We start from the raw sequence: 20,557 nt of genomic DNA, 5'->3' as shown, positions 1-20,557 counted from the left end.
CAGTTATTCATTTTGTACGCAGAAGGGCGTACAGTAATACACAGAAAGGGGTTACGTTGACATTGTATGCAGATGTGGCACCTTATGAAGCTCACAACATGGAGAAAATGTGAACCCCCTGATGTTGCGGCTGAAAATACAGTTTTCTGACACGGATAGGGGTTTGACATAAGGGAACATACAAGCGAAGAACAACTTTATTTGACTAGAACAGGGTGGTTGTCGTTTTGAATTACTATCACGTCTCTTTAGTACACTTGGCAGAAAAGAACACAAACGGCAAAATAGAGATGTATCAGGTTTTATTTGAAAACTCTTCAACAACCCTTGTCAATGCAATCCGTAAAAGAAAAATATTACTCAACACAAGAAGCACCAAAAGTATAGGGAGCAAAAAAAAGACACCCTTAAAAGCCAGGCTACATTTTGTGTTCAGACTAAACATTTGTCATCTGTTCCGTTTTATTTGAAAGAATGCTTTGTTCTCGGCGTGATGCTTATTTTACTGCTCACAGCGGCACTTGCATAGCGTTTTCCTCAAACCATCAACCTCTCAGTATCAAATATCACTTCAGAAATAACACATTGTTCACAGAAAATACACATATATAATTCACTTCCAAGCAAAGGTCTTTCAGTAAATTCTAAGGAGAAAATAAACCAGTACATATATTATTTTCATATATTATCAAAAAAAAACCTCATATGTTTCTGGAATAAGGTGCGCACTGTGACACAGCGTCTGAGTTCTACACAGACAGATTTCTAGAGTTCTATTGTGCAGAACTTGGTAAATTAAGGCAAGCAGGCATTTCTGGGTTTCTGGGCAGTTCTGGCCATGGCCACACAGTGGGTTCTTGAGAGGACTATCTGGGCCTGTGTTATTTCAGATTGGGGAGTTCTCCGGCTGATGTTATGATTGGGAGTATTTGGTCTGTGTCTGGGGTGGAGTGGAGTCTAGTGTCTTGTTCCATACTGCTATAAATGGATCCTTCTTTTCTCAAGCTGATCACAGATCTGACATCATTTGATAGGTGAAAAGTACAGTAGAGTAGCATACTTCTAGCTCGTAACATATTGAAATCTCCAAGTGAGGAGCAATGTTTGAAAGTTTTCGGCCCGGGTCCTGAGTTTCCATATGGAGTTGCTGTTCCTTGGTTCCTTGGTTCCAGGAGTCTCCCCAGCCTCCCCCCGTCTCAGAGCTCCGTCTTGCCCCCAGTGGCAGAGCCCCCGGCGGCCCCGGCCCCCTCCCTGTCCGTGGGCGGGCTAGAGGCGGCGGAGTCCTGGGGCTGGAAGGCCAGCGAGGCAGAGTTGATGCAGTAGCGTTTCCCTGTCGGCCGAGGGCCATCATCAAACAGGTGTCCCAGGTGGGCTCCACACTGAAACACACAGAGGGGGGAGTTACACAGGTAGGACAGGTCCAGGTCTTTGAGGGGGGAGTTAGCACACACAGGTAGAGCAGGACCAGGTCTTTGAGGGGGGAGTTAGCACACACAGGTAGAGCAGGACCAGGTCTTTGAGGGGGGAGTTAGCACACACAGGTAGCGCAGGACCAGGTCTTTGAGGGGGGAGTTAGCACACACAGGTAGCGCAGGACCAGGTCTTTGAGGGGGGAGTTAGCACACACAGGTAGCGCAGGACCAGGTCTTTGAGGGGGGAGTTAGCACACACAGGTAGCGCAGGTCCAGGTCTTTGAGGGGGGAGTTAGCACACACAGGTAGAGCAGGACCAGGTCTTTCAGAAGGGAGGGATGTCTTACCTGACTGCAGGTCGTCTCCACTCTGTGCATCCCGTAGGCGTAGTCATCAGTCACGGTGACGGACTCTTCCTTTATCAGGTCGTAGAAGGAAGGCCAGCCTGCAGTGAGAAGAAACACACGTCACATTCGCTGTTAGCGTCACAGCCTGGGCACAGGGCAGCTTAAGGCCGCGATATACTTGCTTTTAACTATGCGTTCGTCCACGCAAGATGGCTGCCAGATCGTATTTTGCGTTCCTTTGGCGCGTTGGCCGTGGACGTCCTCAGAAAAGAGGGGACTGCAAAATACAAGCTTGTCTACTACGTGTTGCTAAACAGCAAGTATATTGAACGCTTCATAGTATTCCCACTCAGGTGCAACATTGAAAAATGCACCGCAAATTAACATAATCAAAAACACTTCATTAAAGAAACGGTTCTTCTCGTGTTAGAACAGGCAAAAGGAGAGAAAACTGGTCAGACAGTGATGTCATTGAGTGGCTGTGCCTCGTGGTTCAGCCTCAGCCTATCGGGCTACAAGCCGGCGCTGTTCAGATTCGACGTGTGTCCTGGTCTATTTTTAGACCGCTGTGACTGATTATAACTATGTTTTTTTGCATTTGGTGCTGATTGTGATTATAGAGTTTGCTGCAACTCTGTGTGTGTGTGTGTGTGTGTGTGTGTGTGTGTGTGTGTGTGTGTGTGTGTGTGTGTGTGTGTGTGTGTGTGTGTGTGGAGAGAAAGGATTCCCCCACCACTCCTTGGCTGCATCCCCACTCTCTCCCTCCCTCTCTCTCTCTCCTTCTCTCTCCCTCCCTCTCTCTCTTTTCCTCCCTCACTCTCTTTCTCCCCTCTCTCTCTTTCTCCCCTCCCTCCCTCCCTCCCTCCCTCCCTCCCTCCCTCCCTCTCTCTCACTCCCTCTCTCTCTCCCTCCCCCTCTCTCTCTCTCAGTAGCCGCCAGTCTCTGGGACACGTTTCTCTTTATCGTTGGCTGCCAAACCAGAGCTGGAGCGTTTATTTTTGTAGTTCATTCCAGCTAGACGCTCAGTTTCACCCCCCTCTGACTTCCCTTTCATTTCTTAAGGAGACCCCAGCCTACCTCATAATTGAGGAGTGGTGTAGAACAGGGAAGACTATCAAACACAAAACACCGTTCAATGAGCTGAGAATCCAGAGGTTCAGTGGCTGTGTTTTTCTCAGGATGTGGAGGAAGATAGTGCCCCCTATTGATTGTGACATTGAAGTATGGATTACCCCATTCATCGTCAGTGTGGAAAAAAAAATATTTTAAAAATCATTAAAAGCATCTATGGACATTCTATAAAGTTCTGTTCACTGTGATTGGCATCTTAGTCAAAGACACAACTTCATCCAGTCAAAATTGAGTGGTAGGGCACCGTTTCAAAAGCAAAAGCAGACCAAATAAAACTTGTCGGGAAAAGTCCAACATAATCCACTGAGCTAGATAGATCTCTCTCTCTCTCTCTATCCCTCTCTCTCTCTCTATCCCTCTCTCTTCTCTCTATCCCTCTCTCTTCTCTCTATCTGCTTTTCCATGAGCTGTTCGGTCCCATAAAAGCGCAGGATGGAGCGTTGTGGGCGGCCCGGTGTCTCTCCGTGGGTGGTCCCGCCGACGGCTCCCTAGGTAGGCCGGGGCCTGTCTCGCCCTGTCACGGGAAGAGAGGTGTCACTCTGACCCCCCCTTCCTCGGCCAACCAGGGCCCGGGGGGCCCCAAACTCTTGATTTCCACTGCAGATGGAGCTGTCACGTGTAGCTAGCCCACTCCCCTCATTATTGAGTTATTGAGGCCTGGGGTGGGGGGGGTCACGTTACAAGTGGCTCTCAATGTACTCGTGTGGCGCATACATACGCAGGGTGACAGAACGCAACAGATGCGGCTCGGTTTCCCCCGTGTACCGACTCAGAAGCTAAAGACCCGGTGTGGAGCGCGAACGGCTGAACGAGACGAGGACATCGACGTAGTCCGCCTATTAAAAAAAAAAAACACCCGTCTCCCTGTTCTCTTCAACAGCACCGTTCAGAACAACAACAACAACAAACGCGCAAAACTCAAGATTATTCACCGATCGTGAGCGAGGAAGAGAGAGGCTGTAGGTGCGTGAAATAAAATAAAAACGAACGACTGTGGAGTTTCCACCTTCGTGGTCTTATCCTGCCGTTCATCCTGGTTAATTACTAAACAGCACCGTCCTGGAAACTCTACAGGCTCTTTCCTCTCAGGAACCCAGACATGAGACCCTGCTGCTACAGACCATGTGCAGAATACTAACACAGGATTAACTTGAAGTCTCAGAGAGAGAGAGAGAGAGAGGGATGAAGGGGGAGGAGGAGTGAGTGAGAGTGAGTGAAAGCTATAGTAGGAGGGAGGGAGAGAGAGAGGGATGATGGGATGGGGGAGGAGTGAGAGAAAGCTATAGTAGGAGGGAGGGAGAGAGAGAGAGGGATAGAGTGCGGGCGGGGCGGCTCACAGCTGTGTATCACTTTTAATGACGCCAGAGCCGTGGCGATAGATAGCATCTCCAGATACTCCAGCGCCAGGTCTGTTGAGAGGTGAGGTCACAGAGCAGGTCTCAGCTGAGCTCCTATCTGTGGTCAAAAACAGAAGTCCTGGAGGCTGGACCACCCCTGGCTCCCTGTGGTACAACAACAACCCCCCCCCCTCCCTCCCGAACTCCACTTACACCCCCCCCCCCCCCACCCCTACTTCCCCTAAAAAAACTACACTGTTTACCCCTGAACCTTCCCTCCCCCAAAACCAGTTTGGGAGGGGAAGGCTGGCCACAACTACAAAGACATGAGATTCCACTGAAACACAGGAAGCCCTCTGGGGAGAAGAGGAATCCAGTGAGTCAGAGCAGGAGAATCCCAGTTGGTTGCCGTGGCGCTGATCTAATGGGTCTTCATCGTCAGACCAGCGGCCCTGTGTGCAGGGGAGACCTAACAAAACAGGAAACCCAGTAGAAACCAGACCTGGTTCGCAGATGGAGGGGGACGCGCAGCGTGTCTACTGGACAGAGTCGAGGGCAAGAGTGCGAACAGGACCGCTGCAGGCGAGGGTCCAGATGTTCCGATTGGCTCTGTGAAAATCAGTTTGGAGCCGAGAGGTCCTTTGTGTCAGAAGCGGGGCACTTTTTACAATCTATCGTTTCCGAAGCCTTTTTTTTACATTTTTTTCAGGGGGAGCTGAATATTCCCAAAAATATATAGATATGTTTTTTTTATATGACAGACAGTTCCGACCGCGCGCTGTGATTGGTCGAGAGGCATTCTCAGCCATGCCGATATTCATGATATGAACGGCTAAATCACCTCTAAACGTTTCCCTGCGCTGCTGGTTCGATTCATGAAAGACGTTGAATTTACATGAACAATAACGTTATTTCCTATAAAATAGTCAGTTAGCTCCCCCCGGTTCTTGATTTGTGTAGTGTTCTTTGTTTGTTTTTGCATATGAAAAAGGAAAATGTACGCATTGTATATTAGTATGTCACGTAACATTTGAGTGAAATAATGTGCAAATAAAAAGTAATAATAAAAAATAAAAAAGTCAGTTAGCTGCTAAGGTTTGTGTGCTGTTGCAGCTGGGCTAAACTGTCAGCTGGTATGAGGTTTCTGTGCAACGATAAACATTGGGGTGAACTATTTCGTAAATGGTAAGTGGACTGCACTTATGTACAGTAGCGCTTTTATCCAAAGTGCTTTACAGTGGCCACTCATTCAACCATTCACACATACATTCGCACACCAATGGCGGAAGTTGCCGTGCAAGGTGCTAGCCTGCTCATTGGGAGCAATTTGGGGTTCAGCGTCTTCCCCGAGGACACTTCGATATGTGGACAGGAGGACCCGGGATTCGAACCGTCGACCCTACAATGCTCTACCTCCTGAGCCACAGCCCCCCGGGAGCCCTTCTTAATCCTCCAAAGACAGTTTGTACCTTGGATATATCAGTTTCGGTTAACATCTTTTTCATAAACTACCTTGAGCGTTTACATTCATCACTTCCCCAGTGACATCACCATCCGATGTTACGTTACGGTATGCCCTAATTGCCCCCAATGACTAATAGTTGTCAAGCCGCCCACAATTAAAAAAAGAGCAGAAAGTCCTACAGATTAGAAGTGACAGAACCCGTATGATTACAGGCAAAAAATTTACGGCGGAATCCCAGATAGCGTTCATTAAAAATGACACTCTCCAAATATTTTAATCTCCTTTAGCCACTCCGGCTATTTCATATTCCGAGGCGTAATTCACCAAGATGAATGGCTCCGAGGGCCTGGCTGGGCTCCGGCGCTAGACAGCCGACAGTGAGCACACTCGTCCTTGCAATCAAGCAGAGAGGGAGAGGTGCGGGTCAAGCTCTGGATTCTCTTGTGTGCGAGAGCTAGGCAGATAAAAAGCTTGCAAGACTCTCCGCTCTCTAATTTCTAGCTTATGTTGATGTGTGACCTTGCTTGGGAGCTATATATTACATTGGGTGGGAACAGGCAGTTGTTGCCATTAAGAATTGTGAGAGGAGTGTGTGATGGGAAAAACAGCCCGACTCAAAGCTTGGCGTTGCCTTGACTTGGGGAGTTGTTGGTGTTTAATTGAAGTAGTGTGTGAGCTGACGTCAGACGGGGTGTAGGAACGTTGCCCGTCACGCTGGCTTTTCAAACATACATACCTGACCCAGAGTCGAATTTTGTCTTGGACCTGCAAAAGAGAAAAGCAAACATTGAGCTGAAAAGCAGAACGGGTAAACATGGCGTTTTCTTTGTGTCTGTACAGCAACTCACAGGTTTGGGAGGCAGAGTTGGGGAAACGGCAACTCTACTCTACTACTGTGAGTCTTCATCTGCCCCCAGAATACCAACCCAAACACTGCTCCACCTTTCACCCCTGCCCCTGAGTGCAGATGCACAGTAAGCAGGCACTCAATGTGCTCTGAGAGTGTGTGTGTGTGTGTGTGTGTGGGGGGGGGGGGGGGGGGGGGGGGGGGTTCTAGCCCCCTCTCTTGTGGGAACATTGTGTCTGAGATATGGACCAACTCTGGGCTGTAAATTCAGCCTCCTTTGAAGTTCTCCATCGAGCTGTGGGAAAATGGCGACCTGGTAATCGCTGCCGAGATGGGTCTGACGTGCTGTCAGGTAGAGTTAACCTAGCGGCTGTCTGTCAGGGCGGGCGGGTTGCTGTCGGGCCGCGCCGGCATGGAGACCTCTCTTGAACCAATTAGAGAGAGACTGTGAGGGGGACAGTGGCTCTGAGGGAATGGGTGTGTGAGGGTGTGTGTGTGTGTGTATGTATGTATGTATGTATGTATGTATGTATGTATGTATGTATGCATGTATGTATGCATGTATGTATGCATGTACGATCATCATTCTGATCATGCACGCATACACGCACACGCTCTCTCTCTCACACACACACACACACACACACACACACACACACACACACACACAGCAGTGCTGAACTTACTTGAACAAATGTGATCCGCAAACAACGCAGGTGTATGTGCCATCCTCTTTATGATCTGTCAGCTCTCCTCTGAAGGCGCTGTGGAGAGAAGCCATTACATAGTTATTACAGATATTACACAGTTATTACATAGTTATTACAGTTATTACACAGTTATTACACAGTTATTACACAGTTATTACACAGTTATTACATAGTTATTACATAGTTATTACATAGGTGTTACGGTGATGTCCCAGTGAAAAGACGAAGCACAGAACGGCGTCAGTTTTGACTCAGACCAAATTGCTAAGAAGTTATGCGATCCCTCTGCAAAGGTCACAGTCTAAAACGAGTGTTCGGCCGTCAGGGTTAAATATGAAGTCCACCCACTGTGGAGCCCACAATATAAACGATGAAGCCACCGGCTCTGAGCAGCAGCTGGGCCACAGGGCTAGGACTCGGGCTGGGGCCGGAGCCACGGGGCCGGGGCCGGGGCTGGGGCCGGAGCCACGGGGCTGGCCAGAGGCCCTGTCGGAGGGCACACCAATGCGCTCCCGGGCTCCGGCTCCCAGGGCCTGGTGTCTGGGGCTGAACCGCCACGCAGCGCCCAGTTATTGGGCATTTTTCACATTCCTTCCGCAAATGAGCCGATAAATACTTTCCCCACGTGTGCATTGCCAAGGAGGAAGAGGAGGAGGGATGGAGGCGTTGTTTCAGCAAACAACCCTTTTCTTTTTTTTGGGGGGGGGGGGGGGGGTCCCACTGGCTACTTCACGGTCATGACTGGGCCTTTAGGATGGGTCAGTCTGACAGTGGAATGTGTGCGTAAAGAGGGGGGGGGGGTAGCTTGGTACACGGAGCAGACTGACTGAGCAGCCAAAGAACATGGCGCGCGGGGTACGAACCGAGGGACTGGGGAACATCTGAGCTGCCAAATAGTGACCCGTGGAGAAATCCTTCAAACTTAATCACGGCAAACGGCGTGCTGGATCTCATGAGCTGTTTAAACAAAATTGCGTATTCTTCTACTCGGTGGCCAGCAGCGGCAGATGTAGTGGTAAAAGTTCATCGTCTGTACTGGAGATCTGTTCTACTTTTCATTTCGACTTCCTCATCTGAGGCGTCTGCATGGTACAGGGGCCGAAATGTCCTTCAGGAGTCAAGCAGACCCACCTTAAGAGGAACATTTGTCAAATCAGAGCCAAGTGTATCATCATACTGCGCTTTGGAAGGATTAGGATTTCATGATCTCCCGAGAGGTGATGATCATTGAAGTATAGTTTTGTTTTTTTTGTAAACAATGCAAAAATATTTATCGGTTCTAAAGCTTTCCTCTGATTTCACAAATGTGGCACCGGCGTGGGTGTGGCTGCCCTGCGCTGTCCCCACCTCTCTGTGCCTTTCTCCTGGGTGACGTGGAACTGCATGGGCGTCAGGCGTTTCCTCAGCTCCTCCTTGGAGAACGACACTGGCCAAGTCTTCTTGGTACGGCATGTTCCTACAGGAGGGAGGGGGGGCAATAATCAGTGTTTTGGTCCACTGCTCTGACTGGGGGTGAGGGAGTAAAGGGGGTCCATGTGATTCCTCTTCTGTAAGCCCCCCCCACCCCCACCCAACTCATAGCTGGTGCCTCAACACGCAACACAAGCCGGGCATTCACCAAGGCCCAAACGTTCATTAGCATTGATCACCCATCTAGTTCTGTGGAAGGCTTGTCTACAGCTGCTGTGTCAGTGTGCGAGGACAGAGGTGTGCTACAGCCAAAGCACCGGGCAGGCCACTATTCCACATGAGGTTGGTACCTCAAATGCTACCGAATCTTGGTTAACTCAGTTATAGCCAAGTCTATACAAATCTGTTGTAATAACACAGACAATGTCAACAAAGGTTATAGTTTTTCACAAACTTGCTGGTTAGGCACCCATCTGAGGAGTTACGGTGAAGGTCAGTGAAGAGGATGGGTTTGTGAAGCAAAAAAAAACAAAAAACCCTCAGCGAATCAGTGATTTGTAAATCTCGGGACGAGATTCCAGGATAGAGCTGTGGACATGAAAATCGGTCTCCTGTGGGATTGTTTTGATTTATTTTGAAATGACCGGCCTAGCTCCTAGTACTTATGTTCAATACTCGTACGATAAGCAATAAACGTGTCAGACAAAAGTATTTTTTGTTCCTAATATAGAAGTTCACAGGCATAGAAGGGCCAATTGTGTTGGCAGCGTTGAGGGGGGGCCAGATGTCCATCTGTATGCCATTTACCTAAGGAGACGCCACTGCGGTCTTAAATTACAGGGAATTGGATTGCAATTTCCCAACATTGTATGCTTTTGCCTTCACTCTCCTCCGCTGCCTTTATTGATCGTTACAGCTTTCTTCATTAAGGAAATCACGGTTGAGCCGTTATTCTGGTGCCGGCTTTGCGGCCATGTTGTTTCTTTAAGGATGTACTTGTTTTCCTTTTTGGAGACGGGACTTTCCCAGCGCCGGACCCTGTCGGCGAGGTCGTTGGCTGGGGCTGGGGCGGAGAGGGGGGGTTCTCCTCTCTCATGTCGACTATGTGGAGAATTCCCCCCGAAGAGATTGAAACCATGTGAATGGAGTAAATAATGGGAACTTTAAAGGGCTCACCGGTGAATGGACGCCATTGATGCCCCTAGCTCCGTCTCGTGGGTAGAAAGTTACTTTTGACACACAAGGGGCTGGAATAGGATGGGGGGGTTGGGGTTTGTGGTGGTGGGGGTGTGTGGGGGGAGGGAGGAATGATGGTGGTTTACGGGCCTGGTCCCATGTTCTACTGGTCTGTGACCTCGTGAAAAAGTGCTACTGCACCAAGTCGTCCCTCTCTTTTTTTGTTTTGATTTTTTGGGAAGCGAGCGGCGAACGAGAGGGAAATCACGACGCGTCTCCTTTGTCTCTGGAGAGCCCCTGAAGCGGCACTCTCAGAAATGCCTCTGGAATGTGCCCTGTGCCGTAGCCTGCAAATTATTTGGCTTTGGTGCACTCAGGGGTCACCTTCCAAATTAGCAAATTTTTCCGACATCCTGGCTTTTCAACCCTCAAGTGTAAATATTGTTTCCTAATTGTAAGCAAGGTTTGTTCTCCGCTACCCCCTTTTGCTTATTTGAACTTGTCAAACTTATGGCTTTCCTTCCCAAAGCCTCGTTTTATCTCCCTCTCCCTCCCCCCTCGTTCTGCTCTAGGTGGTTCTCCTGGCCCAATCAGCTATTCTACAGAGACGGGCCGGGCTATAGTATTTCATCAGTGACGGTGAACATGACGTTAAGCATTGAAAGCACATCCAGCTCATTAAAACAAGCCACCATGAATGTCAGGGGCACAGATCAATCAACCTTAATTGGCCCCTGAAACGTTTCTGACACCGCGCTACTCTGCCAAAAACACTATAGGCTAACCTCTAATAGCTGCAGAGCGCTGACTGGAGATGTCGCTTTCCGGACTTCAAAAGATACAAGCCCTTCTAGATAACAGAGTGGACATTAGTGAAGCAAAAGAAAATCTGTATTAAACTACACACACAGTGCATGCAAGCTTGAAGGAAGGCAGGCAGTGAGTTACTGGTTGTTCCACGAGAAACGGAAAGAGGCTTTCCAGCTGATGAGAGGAAGAGAGAGAGAGAGAGAGAGAGAAGGAGAGAGAGAGAGAGAGCACTGCGGAACGTGAGAAGGGTTTGTTACCCGCTGCAGAAAAACACAGCTCGCTCACAACGCATCTTAACGCGTCAAACGACGGTGGAGCGACAACTGAGGTTCTGTCATGTCTAGAGGGGAAACTAGTCGTCTCAACTGAGGTTCTGTCATGTCTAGAGGGGAAACTAGTCGTCTCAACTGAGGTTCTGTCAGGTCTAGAGGGTAAACTAGTCGTCTCAACTGAGGTTCTGTCATGTCTAGAGGGGAACTAGTCGTCTCAACTGAGGTTCTGTCATGTCTAGAGGGGAACTAGTCGTCTCAACTGAGGTTCTGTCATGTCTAGAGGGGAAACTAGTCGTCTCAACTGAGGTTCTGTCATGTCTAGAGGGGAAACTAGTCGTCTCAACTGAGGTTCTGTCATGTCTAGAGGGTAAACTAGTCGTCTCAACTGAGGTTCTGTCATGTCTAGAGGGTAAACTAGTCGTCTCAACTGAGGTTCTGTCATGTCTAGAGGGTAAACTAGTCGTCTCAACTGAGGTTCTGTCATGTCTAGAGGGTAAACTAGTCGTCTCAACTGAGGTTCTGTCATGTCTAGAGGGTAAACTAGTCGTCTCAACTGAGGTTCTGTCATGTCTAGAGGGTAAACTAGTCGTCTCAACTGTTGTCGCGAGTGTGTTTTTCTGCCGGGGACGAAAATCGTCACACACACACCAACCTTTTACAAAAACACACACACACACACCACCTTTTTACAAAAACACACACACACACACACACCACTCTTTTACAAACACACGCACACACACACACGGTGTGTTAAGGCAGAGTGAGGCAGGACAGGGGGGTGGCACGGAGCAGGGCAGGGCACAGCAGGCAGACGGCACCCAGAGTCCACCTGAGGGGAGCCCACAGGGCCGCAGGGCCACAGGCTGGCTCTTGGTTATCAGGTGCAGCAGATTGAACCCGGACATGGCCTCTACCGACGACCGCTGGAGAGAGAGAGAGAGGGAGAGAGAGAGAGAGAGAGACGAACGCCCGAGCTGCCTGCTAAAACCACCCAGGGAGGGGCAACGCTGAAAAGGAGGGAGGGGGGGGGGGGGCAGGCAGAGGGAGAGAGACAACACAAAGACAGGTCAAACACATTAACGTTGATTAGATCAGACACAGAGATACGGACGTACAGTAAGAGGGCCACCCCGCGTGGCCGGGGGGACGGCCGTGCAACCGTCGTCTTTTCATACGCCGCCGGTACGACGACGGCTATGAAACTGGAGGATGGCGGCAAGGCTCGGACACAGAACCTGGAATGACAGGTCGAGTCGTTATTGCTGTGGGACCTTGTTCTTTGTTCCGGAGTGAGAACTCCCCAGTTCTACCTGCTATTATTCCCACAGCACGCTGGAGATTTTTCAACAATGACCAGGAGGAAGATTGAGAGGATGAGGGCAGTTAAATGTTAATTGGGTTAGGGATTCTAAGATAATTACAATATCACATGATTACTGGATGATAAATCACAAGTACATACAGTACAATGTTGTGCATGGCTGTCTTTATGAAGTCCTTATTTATCACTGGTTGATCTGATCTGAATGGACTGGGACAACAATGACGACAGAGAAACCGGAAGTAATTCAACGACTCGGAAGGGCCAGAGACGGCGTATCAAAACAGATATAGCCCACACACCGAGCCGAAACCACGCCTGTCCACAAGGATTCACGCTGAGATGTTTTGGCGTGTCCTCCGTGACCCCGCCCCTGCCACACGCAGTGGCTGTAGCACAAGCTGACCTGGGTGTGATGGGACCTACAAAATACCCTAGCAGGGTGTAGTAGACTGGTTACTCTACCTAGCAGGGTGTAGTAGACTGGTTACTCTACCTAGCAGGGTGTAGTAGACTGTGGTTACTCTACCTAGCAGGGTGTAGTAGACTGGTTACTCTACCTAGCAGGGTGTAGTAGACTGGTTACTCTACCTAGCAGGGTGTAGTAGACTGGTTACTCTACCTAGCAGGGTGTAGTAGACTGTGGTTACTCTACCTAGCAGGGTGTAGTAGACTGGTTACTCTACCTAGCAGGGTGTAGTAGACTGGTTACTCTACCTAGCAGGGTGTAGTAGACTGGTTACTCTACCTAGCAGGGTGTAGTAGACTGTGGTTACTTTACCTAGCAGGGTGTAGTAGACTGGTTACTCTACCTAGCAGGGTGTAGTAGACTGGTTACTCTACCTAGCAGGGTGTAGTAGACTGGTTACTCTACCTAGCAGGGTGTAGTAGACCGTGGTTACTCTACCTAGCAGGGTGTAGTAGACTGTAGTTACTCTACCTAGCAGGGTGTAGTAGACTGTGGTTACTCTACCTAGCAGGGTGTAGTAGACTGTGGTTACTCTACCTAGCAGGGTGTAGTAGACTGGTTACTCTACCTAGCAGGGTGTAGTAGACCGTGGTTACTCTACCTAGCAGGGTGTAGTAGACTGGTTACTCTACCTAGCAGGGTGTAGTAGACTGGTTACTCTACCTAGCAGGGTGTAGTAGACTGGTTACTCTACCTAGCAGGGTGTAGTAGACTGGTTACTCTACCTAGCAGGGTGTAGTAGACTGTGGTTACTCTACCTAGCAGGGTGTAGTAGACTGGTTACTCTACCTAGCAGGGTGTAGTAGACTGGTTACTCTACCTAGCAGGGTGTAGTAGACTGGTTACTCTACCTAGCAGGGTGTAGTAGACTGGTTACTCTACCTAGCAGGGTGTAGTAGACTGCGGTTACTCTACCTAGCAGGGTGTAGTAGACTGGTTACTCTACCTAGCAGGGTGTAGTAGACTGGTTACTCTACCTAGCAGGGTGTAGTAGACTGTGGTTACTCTACCTAGCAGGGTGTAGTAGACTGTGGTTACTCTACCTAGCAGGGTGTAGTAGACTGTGGTTACTCTACCTAGCAGGGTGTAGTAGACTGTGGTTACTCTACCTAGCAGGGTGTAGTAGACTGTGGTTACTCTACCTAGCAGGGTGTAGTAGACTGTGGTTACTCTACCTAGCAGGGTGTAGTAGACTGTGGTTACTCTACCTAGCAGGGTGTAGTAGACTGGTTACTCTACCTAGCAGGGTGTAGTAGACTGTGGTTACTCTACCTAGCAGGGTGTAGTAGACTGGTTACTCTACCTAGCAGGGTGTAGTAGACTGTGGTTACTCTACCTAGCAGGGTGTAGTAGACTGGTTACTCTACCTAGCAGGGTGTAGTAGACTGTGGTTACTCTACCTAGCAGGGTGTAGTAGACTGGTTACTCTACCTAGCAGGGTGTAGTAGACTGTGGTTACTCTACCTAGCAGGGTGGCGGAGGGCAGCAGAGGGAGGCGAGGGGCCGCGGCCGCAGGGAAGTGTCTGCCGTGTCTCGGGGCCAGCTGAAGGGCCACGCAGCCCACACGTCTGAGCAGGACAGCCATGGCCCACACTCACGCCTCAGTCAGAGAGAGAGCAAGAGAGAGAGAGGGGTGAGGGGGATTGAGCTAGGGGAGAGAGAGAGAGGGGTGAGGGGGATTGAGCTAGGGGAGAGAGAGAGAGGGGTGAGAGGGATTGAGCTAGGGGAGAGAGATAGAGGGGTGAGGGGGATTGAGCTAGGGGAGAGAGAGAGAGGGGTGAGGGGGATTGAGCTAGGGGAGAGAGAGAGAGAGGGGAGGAGGGGGAGTGGAACATCATTCTGTGGCCAAGTAACATGTATGTGTGTTGGTGTGTGGGTGTGGGGGGGGTGGAAGAGTGTGTGTGGTGAGAGAGAGCATGTGTGTGTGTGTGAGCGCGCGTGTGTGTTTGCGTGTGTGTGTTTGAAGTCGGTGTGGATTTAAGCAGGCTGTGCTGCCATAGGAAGTGGAGGGTGTGCTGTGTGAGGAGTGAGGTCCATCTAGTGGTGCAGTTGGTGATGTGATCAAGCTGTGGTTCAGGGCTGTAGAATATACAGAGAGAAAAAAGATGGAGAGACTCGGGGAGAGGGAGAGAGAGAGAGAGAGAGAGAGAGAGAGAGAAAGAGAAAGAGATGGGAAAATATGCTGCAGAGCAGTTCGCTCAAATAGCCTTGAAATGTCACGGTGGAAAAGAGATGCGAATCTAATGTATCTATTGTATTATTCATTATTTTTACAGAGCTAGAAATAGCTAGATGCTGCTTTAATCTGTGCTCATGTTTGGATATGCAACTCAACACAGTTTTTCTTGTGATGTGTGATGAATGAAAGCTATTGAGCACTGTCATATTCCTAGGGACTGAATATATTCTAGGAATCCCAGTTAACCCGAGGTGTTTGGGCCAACAGTACAATTTTAAGTGGTAAATGGTATAAGTCACATTTAGGATCAGGACAGTCCAAAATTACGACCTTCCTTGCCTGTCATCACCATTGCAGTACCAAAACCAAACACAGGGTGGCAGAAGAAAGGAATCTCATTTTACAAGCCTACGACTCCCAACTACAGGAGAGTCCATGCACCCTGCCACTGGGTCAAAGAGAAGACTGGGTATTGTATGCTTATTATGCCAGAGTATTAATCATTGACACATTTTTCTTAAATATCCAGTAATTTTTTTTTTTTTTTTTAAGTAGTCCTAATAAACTGGCCGTATCACACAGCTTATGCTGACCCTATTAAGCCTGGCTATGACGATTAGACTGGAATATATCATGCTAGGTCAACTACCAGCCTTCCGGCTATCCAACAGGCCCTATCGATCAGTGCAATCGAGCTGGCCAGTCTGGACACAGTCTGTGATCACTGACCCTGCCTTGTGGGTGGGAGGGGGGGGGGGGGGTTCTATTAATGTACGCCAAAGATCTGTCTGGGTCATTACAGTCTGCTGGCTCAGGACACACAGATCGTTAGCTGACTTAGAGGGCTGGGTGGGACTCAGAGGCCCTCAGAGGGAGGGGAGGGGGGGAGGGGCATCTTGCGCTCTCAGGGTAATGATGCATTCTTCTGACAACTCCGATGGGTATTTGGGATTTGTAGTTTTAAGAGCCACACCAGTGGGCTCAATGTTGTAGCGGATACACACAGATCTAAAGCAGTTGGCTTCAACATGGCAGTGATTATGGGGATAATAACCCGATCCTAAAATAAACACAGCCCTAGTCCAGCCCAGAGATGTGCCGTCATATGGTTCTTTTTGGTTGTAATCTTGTTCTCTTCGGTCTTTTGGTAGAACGCTGGACAGAGTGTGTCTCGCCTGTGTGAGGGAAGTATGTGATAAACAAATTTAGCATGCTGACTAGCTCAGACCTTATATAGCCGTCTTCCTCCCTGCTCCGAAGTAGAGTGGCCTGACTAAGAATAAACTGCAGAAAAACTACACAGATCTCCGGTCCGTCTTACAGTAAGCTTTTACAAGGCCCTTAGTTTTTATAGTCCATTAAGGTTTCCACTAAATGCTACTCTTAAATACTAAAGATGAGTTAGTACTTCCAAAAACGACCTATTCTAGAATGAGTTGGTCAGTGGCAATCATCCCCAAACCTATATCAGATTCCAAATGTTTTGGATGAGCTGCAACTGAGCATTTGCCACAGGCTATTCAGCATGGCAAAGGACTTATGTGTTTTCATGCAGTAATGGCAGCACTGGAGCTCAGCACAGCAGGCAGTGGTTACTGTGCAAAGTAGCCTTTGTCACAGGCACAATGAACAATAACACCAGTAAGAGTGACCAACCCAAGGCCTCTTATGACAGACTATTAAGCACCACAGTCCAACACACTTTAGTGTGTGTGTGTGTGTGTGTGTGTGTTTTGCTTTTGTATGCGTGCACATGTGTGTTCACAAGTTTGTGATTGAGTCAGTGATTACAATATAATGAAAATGCTAACTTTAAGGCTGCTTCATTAGTGGTAATGGTTAGAGTTCTGCTGGCTTAGTGAGGTTGCGTTGCATGTCCACAGATAACGCAGAGAAGCACACCTGGTAACCGTAACCATAACAAGAGTCTTCTTGACTCTTGGATGGTCGTGTGAAAAAAACACATACCAGATGAACTCTGTTTGACCGGTAATCACATATTAGCTACATGCAGTTTCAATCAAATTATACAAATAGCCTGGCTATGACGTGATGTAATGGCTTTCAGTCTGGCTGGAAGAGGGTTAGTGAAATCAGTCCATAATAAAAAATACATTGAAAAGATATTTAGGTCAATACAAGAAAGGTTATGTACATTATATTCACGATGATTTACAGGATGATTTACAACACTTAAGGCCAAAAATACGTTTGTAAATAATGATTACGTCACAGCAATGCCACACAGTGCACTGCTACATTGTATCCAACGTGACTGCGCAGCTCGCTCCCGTTACATTGTATATCCAACATGACTGAGCTTATACCGTTACACTGTATCCAATGACACGAGATGGTTACAAGATAGTTTGGGTTTCACGGTGTAGGCTAGGCTAACCACGTACGAACAGTTAGTCCACGCCGGTGTTCTTGTTATAGAAGCCTTAAATACATGGGAAAACGCAATCAATTGGCTATTTCTAATTAGAACGACATTGAAGCGCGACAGTTTCTCGCACATGACCACAGTTTGTTTGCCATTGATGGTGGTCGTCCAACAGCGAAAGCTCTGGAAACACCGACTGTTGTTCACAAACTCCGTCTATAGACATGCGTAGCCTATATTATAGCAAATACATGTTATGTCATTCCGACCTGTAGCTTTGGCCTACCTGTGGAAAGCAGCAGTGGTAAGGTAACGTAGATAGTTAGATAATGTACGGACAAACAGGCAGTCCCGTGTCGGCGCATTGACTGTCAACACAGTGAACAGATCTGAACTGAACACTGCTGAATAACTTGTTAGGTAATGACAAGTGCATTATGGGAGATTCCGCTGCTACAGCGATCTCCAAATATGAGCAAGAGGCGAATGGACTTGATCTCTATCAAACCGTATCCCAGCCGACGATTCAACTATGGTCTGTCCGGCAGTCTCCTGTTCTCATTAAAATATGTCTGCAATAATGTAGCCTGTTGTCAATGGCAGCTATTATAATCTATTGTAGGCTAATGTAGCCGAGTGAAACATAAGTAGCTGGTGAAACTCACTCCTCAAACGAGCACTGACTGTCAGTCCAAATGGGACGTCCTATTGGCGCAACTGTCAGCACGTCCGCTTCCCAAGCGGGAAACCTGGGTTCTAATCCCGCCCTGAGCATGCTGAAACTGATGGATAACACTAACATGTAGCCTATACTCGAGCGTTATTTGGAATAAGTCCAATTTATTCTAGATTGCATGAATAGGCCTACACTTATAAATTAAGCCATCAGCCATGGGTGATAATCAATTGTTGGTTTCTCCATAGCTATTTTCAATGTTCAATAAGTTTCATATTATAAACAGGACTTAATGGGTAAAAGTTGATGTTAAGTCCCCTTCTACAGTCATCGTCATTCTACAGTATATGCATGTGTCAAAGTAGAAATTGACAAGACACGATTAAAAACCCCTAATAAACCTTTAATTAGAGCCGTTTTTACAAGACAAGTGACAAATTACATTAAAACATCTGAACCTTTTAAATGTCTGGATTATTCTACAGCTTCCCCCCTGGCTTGCAGGTCAGGGATATTGGTCAATCAAAACAATACAATGCAATGGAAATTAAGCTACATATAATAGTACATATTACAGTTATATAAATGTACAGTGTTTACATAAAATACACCAGAGAAGAAAACAAGGATGCAGCTGAAGTTCTAGCGCCGCCTTGGGAGAAGTGCCACCATACCAAACTAACATTTACATTCATCCTCTCTAGTCATCATAAGACAAAAGACCTGCAGGTGCACCGACATCAGGCTGGAAACATACAAAAATATAAAGATTACCCATGATGCACTGAAGTACAGAAAAAACAACTGGCTTTAATTCGCAGAGTGTTCTCTTTATTGTTGATCAGCTCTGTGCAGTGGATACAATCGTTTAAAGTCACTGTAAGGTCGCTCATGGATGGGGTAGAGAGAAAAAAAATCACTAGACTTTTAATGTAAACGCATAACACATCTAGTAACATTTAAAAACACTTCCAACAACACATCTTATCGTAAAACGTTGTGGAGGAGCATTGGGTAGGACACTGATAGAGACTCCTACGAAACACTCTGGAGATGTCTGCAACAACTTAACACAATTCCTCGGGCAAGTCTACTAGACCTTTAAACGATTGTACCTGTTTCAACACTTAATAAACCCCATACATACATTCTCCAGTAATGCAGTGCCAGTCATTTAAAAAGCACAAAGTTAAGGCACAATCAGGTTAACTGCTGCAGGGAGTGTGCACCAGGTTAATATCATTTTACATGTGCATCATTTGTACAACGTCTTGCTGCAAATACTGCACCCCACTGAAATCCACTACACTGCATTTCCAAAAACAAATTAAGTAGAAATATATATATACATATATAATATATATGTATATATAACTAAATGGTGGCAATCCTTTGATCTTTAGCTTTGTATGAATACATAGGGCCTACCACAAACAACTAACTGACAAGCAATCAATCATTCATAAGTTTACAGTCTCCACACGGGGTTGGAATACTTGGGAGTTCAACAATAAAAATATGTAAATCAGCTTATTCATCCTAACACCGTTCCCCGTTACATCTAAAACAATTGGCTGCATTCTGTCTTTCTCTCTATCAATCTGAATGGGGAAAACAATAACATTACAAAAGCTCTAAGTCATGAACATGGCTGGATACAATCAACAACTAATAACAAAGTCGATTTTCAAAATGGCAGGAAATGTCTGTCTTACAAGTGAAATGACCAAAGGAATCTGAGCTTGACAAAGGTTGGAACTCTATGGGCACCAATGGAATTTTGATCATGTACACGTCTAACACATAGATGACTGTGCTGGGAAGGTCTCAGGCCAGGGACAAACATTCACACCATCTCCAATATATCTACAAGGCCCCTGAAAGCCTTGGAAATTTAGAAATTTCATTCTGTTTCAGTCTCAGCAGAGGTCTGTGGTTGGAAGAGGTTGATGAATGTCAAAATCAGTCCATAATCAAAACAGTTGTTAACACAGAAACAAAAACACCTTACATGGGAACACGTGGAATAGAATCTGACACCAGGGCTTCACATGTGGAATAGAATCTGACACCAGGGCTTCACATGTGGAATAGAATCTGACACCAGGGCTTCACATGTGGAATAGAATCTGACACCAGGGCTTCACATGTGGAATAGAATAGGACACCAGGGCTTCAGAAAAATGGCTTGGGGGGGGGGTGCCTTAGAGGGCAATGGCCTGGGGGGAGGGGCTTAGAGAGAAATTGCCCGGGGGGGGGGGGGGAGAGAAAAATGGCCGTACATAAGTGGAATAAAATGAAACAGTAAGCCAAAGATACTATGGCTGACTGTCTGACCGCCCTCACAACCCTCCCCAGAGCACTGAAGACTTCCCTCCAAAACCCAGGGTCAGATACGCCGACGCCGCCCGAAGTCCAGGGTGTCAAACCACGGTCCCCTATCTCAACACACGTCTGTCTTACCACGGTCCCCTGTCTCAACACACGTCTGTCTTACCACGGTCCCCTGTCTCAACACACGTCTGTCTTACCACGGTCCCCTGTCTCAACACACGTCTGTCTTACCACGGTCCCCTGTCTCAACACACGTCTGTCTTACCACGGTC

At 47.7% G+C, this 20,557-nt stretch overlaps 1 protein-coding gene across 2 annotated transcripts; it reads right to left on the bottom strand.

The window, feature by feature from the left end:
• Positions 1-331: 331 nt before the first annotated feature.
• msrb3 (methionine sulfoxide reductase B3) lies at positions 332-14,382 on the bottom strand. Of its 2 annotated transcripts, XM_084447929.1 has the most exons (7): positions 14,175-14,310; positions 11,750-12,155; positions 8,597-8,705; positions 7,226-7,303; positions 6,429-6,457; positions 1,760-1,857; positions 332-1,379 (listed from the first exon to the last, which is right to left on the bottom strand). In XM_084447929.1, exons 2-7 carry the CDS (start codon positions 11,823-11,825, stop codon positions 1,197-1,199), a joined length of 573 nt encoding a protein of 190 aa, XP_084304055.1. In that variant the 5' UTR covers positions 11,826-12,155; positions 14,175-14,310; the 3' UTR covers positions 332-1,196. The 2 variants fall into 2 exon arrangements, with proteins under 2 accessions (XP_084304055.1, XP_084304054.1); XM_084447928.1 differs by lacking the exon at positions 11,750-12,155 and having other exon boundaries at positions 14,175-14,382.
• Positions 14,383-20,557: the final 6,175 nt, after the last annotated feature.

This window comes from Borostomias antarcticus (assembly GCF_949987555.1).
Source record: "Borostomias antarcticus genome assembly, chromosome: 13".
Lineage (NCBI taxonomy): Eukaryota > Metazoa > Chordata > Actinopteri > Stomiiformes > Stomiidae > Borostomias > Borostomias antarcticus.
The sequence above is the reverse complement of the archived record's forward strand: the minus strand, read 5'-3'. Positions and strand labels throughout refer to the sequence as shown.